Source organism: Cyprinodon variegatus, unplaced genomic scaffold (genome assembly GCF_000732505.1).
Source record: "Cyprinodon variegatus isolate N-32 unplaced genomic scaffold, C_variegatus-1.0 Scaffold4, whole genome shotgun sequence".
Taxonomy (NCBI): domain Eukaryota; kingdom Metazoa; phylum Chordata; class Actinopteri; order Cyprinodontiformes; family Cyprinodontidae; genus Cyprinodon; species Cyprinodon variegatus.
The window spans coordinates 1,249,659-1,252,723 of NW_015150457.1; the positions used below are offsets into that span (position 1 = coordinate 1,249,659).

The 3,065-nt window shown below is 42.3% G+C and overlaps 1 protein-coding gene across 2 annotated transcripts in view; it reads right to left on the reverse strand.

The window, feature by feature from the left end:
• Positions 1-1,009: 1,009 nt before the first annotated feature.
• The window catches only part of LOC107082730 (E3 ubiquitin-protein ligase RNF19A-like), a 29,984-nt gene continuing 27,928 nt past the window's right edge, over positions 1,010-3,065 (reverse strand). Inside the window, exons 9-10 of one of the 2 annotated variants that reach the window (XM_015371554.1) lie at positions 2,549-2,798; positions 1,010-2,474 (exon numbers count right to left, since the gene is read on the reverse strand). In XM_015371554.1, coding sequence (XP_015227040.1) covers positions 2,204-2,474; positions 2,549-2,798 — 521 coding nt within the window. In that variant the 3' untranslated portion in view covers positions 1,010-2,203. Of the gene's footprint in view, positions 2,475-2,548; positions 2,820-3,065 lie in introns of both variants that reach the window. The other variant, XM_015371544.1, reaches the window with a different exon arrangement.

Genomic DNA, 3,065 nt, shown 5'->3' on the forward strand with positions numbered 1-3,065 from the left:
ATAGTGTTCTGATCCTGATCTGTTTCTGTATTTGGACCTTTGAGCTTGCCCGCCCCTGTCTTGATTAGTCTGCTTGCCTGTCTTCGGACTCCTGTAGGATTCTTCTGTGGACTGGACCTGGATCTGCCTCTGGACTTCTACCTGTGGATTATCCTGCCTTCCTTCGTCAGCTCTGCAGCCTTCCAGGCTTCTGCATCTGGAACTCTCCGGGAGCGTCTGCAGCGTCTGTTCAGCAGACTGGCTGGAATCATCCTTGTTCTCTGGGTACGGACTGAACTGTCAAACCAGATTAGTGACTCAGGCGTTCATACTCATCCTCCGTCAGATTATCACAGTTACTAACCTGTGTTTCTCTCCAATAGATGATCCTGCTTCTGATCACCACTGCAGAATCTTTGTCATTGTTTGAAAAAAAATGCTTTTTAAGTATTTCACTGTCCATCTTGCTTGAATTCTGTGTCCTACCTTCTGAGTCAGTACAAAATGATTGACTTACAGTATTTGCTGCACCAACTTAGCAGTTTACTCTGAATTTAAACAAAAAACTGTAATTCTGCAGCTCAATTTGGTTAATTCAATCCACTTGGTCTCCACAACTTTTTCATTTGTGTATTGTTTTAATTTTTTTTCCTGGTGGTAGATCCTCTTACACTGTGAAGCCCTTGGTTGGGAGCCATCTCCCCCTCATCAAAACATCCCAAGTGACCTGCTTCTCCATCACTCAATCACAGATTTTTTTGGAGAGTGGGAGGGAGTACCTTGTAAATGCCACATTTGTGTGGGAAAAACATACAAGCACCCTGCAAAAAAAAAAAAAAAAAGGCAATGGCAGGGTTTTCAACCTAGAACCACCTTCCTGAGAACCTATAGTACTAACAACTGCCTCACTGTGCTACTTTTATTTTAGCAAATATTTTTGTAATGAGTCCAATTATTAGCATAATTACAAAAAAAAAAAAACATGTAATCAATAAAACACTTAATAAGGAGACAGAAAGCAGACACGTCCCGTATTTATGGTTCATGGTGAAATCTTTATTCGACTTGTGTCCACAAACCAGCATAGGTTTTCATGTCAAGAACGAGTTCAGAACTATTTCACGCCTGGAAGTTAAGCAGTGCATGTGGTTAGCCCTCACAAATGACCTTGAAGGGATGGTTCCCGTTTTTTTCCATGCTGCTGTTGTAATCTGCTCAGTGATGACCTCATAGGGTGATTAGAGTATATTGTAATGTTCTCAGCCTCACACTTTACTGCAGCTATGCTAACTGGTGCGTATCAGAGAATCTGTGCAAGTTCGTTAACGTGGAAACACTGACGCTTGTACAACCGCCTCAGAGCAGCTGCTAAAAGTTAAGACTGTGGTGTTTCTGCTGTGTGGCTTTGCATTAAAGTGAGTACTTTCACATACAAACACATTTCTCCGTTTTGGAAAGTTTCTTAAAGGCGCAACGCGGCACTAAAAGAATGCAAAATGTCAATGCGCTTAGCTGCTTCCTTGGAAGACTGTGGATATGTGTTAGAATTGTGAATCCTGTTTTTTTACGAGTCTGGGGTTCTGCATCATTTCCAAAGCAAATTTCAGATCCCAGTAATGGATTATAAGCACAAACAGTTTTGCAGAGAATGTAGCATGCATCTGTTAAAGGCTGTCCATTGCATCAGTGGACTGCATTTCGGCTGCAACTGTGTTGGATCAGATAGAGTTCTTCCTATCTCGTATCTTGGCTTTTGCGGCATATTAGATTGCTAAAACAATAGCAGTTGGATTATCAAGCCTCCCTCGGTAATAAGTCATGCCATTTGTGGTATTATAAATTGTAAAAGGTAAGGAGGGAGAGAGGTAAGGGTTAAGAGTGAACAGATAAATAAGTTTAGGAGTTTAAGAAAGGTTTCAAATCGTGAGAAGGTAAGGTAAGGAAAACAAAGAAAAACAGTCTGAACTAGCCAGTTATAAATCTTTCATTTCTTTTTAGTTCATAGCACTATTCTCTAAGTCACAGTCTCATGCTTATATAAACTTCAACACATTCATCTTTTAAATTTGCTCAGTTAGAACCCAAAACTTCCTCAGGGTGTGAAGGCATCTGGTGGGAGGGTCGGGATTAAAAAGCAGGAGATGGCCTTGGCTGTGGATTCAGTTCCCAGATCTCTCTATTAAACATGTCCCTTAAACCTGCTTTAATCTCCAACTGAGGGACCTCATACATCCACTGCCTCGATGACTTGAAAGCATGTTTCTTCCATTCCACGTGATTTTCTTCCCAGTTTCTCTGGTCTACTGAGCTCCTCTCCAAGTCCCACTGTTTCTCGTCTTTCGTCCTGTCCCGAGGCACATGGATGATCTTGGAAGTTTCCCACAGACTCGGCCGATAAGCTTCCGCTTGACAACATGCTACTTAAGCTGGAATGTCTGGCCCCTCTAGGATGGGTTTCAATTTCCACGCACACTTCAATATTTGTTCCTTCCATGCTGTGAATTCAGATAGCAGCATTGGTCTCAGCTTGCTTAACTTGGTGACATCTATTTAAAGGAAGAATACATACCTTAAAGTAGGCGCTTGAGTTTCCTCTAGTTTGCTGTCAGGCACGCTCACAACCTCACAATCAGACTGGCTGTTCTGCTGGGTGTATCCATGCCGTTTCATCACTTCATCCAATCCTGCGTATCTATCTAAGTCTGGGGGTACTGTGCTTGTACTTGGTAGGACCCCCACTTCCTGTACACTGACTCTGACTTCCTGGAGGCTGGTGTCACTGAGGGCTGGGTTGTTTTGGCCAGTCCAGTGATCACTGACTACATGAGAGAATAGAAGATCTATAAGAGAAGTTGAAACTACATCAGACTGGGCAGGGATTATGGGATAGAAATAAAAACTGTATTAAGGCCAGAACACAGAATCCAATTTTGCGTGCGATCTTACAGAAAATCTTGTCGGAGGAGGTCATGGCGTTAAAGGAATAGTACACCCAAAACATTATTAGCCTTCATTTTCTACTCACCCCCATGCTGAACAACACTCTGGAGTACTTTTTTGATATCTCAAATGCATCTGGAGATCTG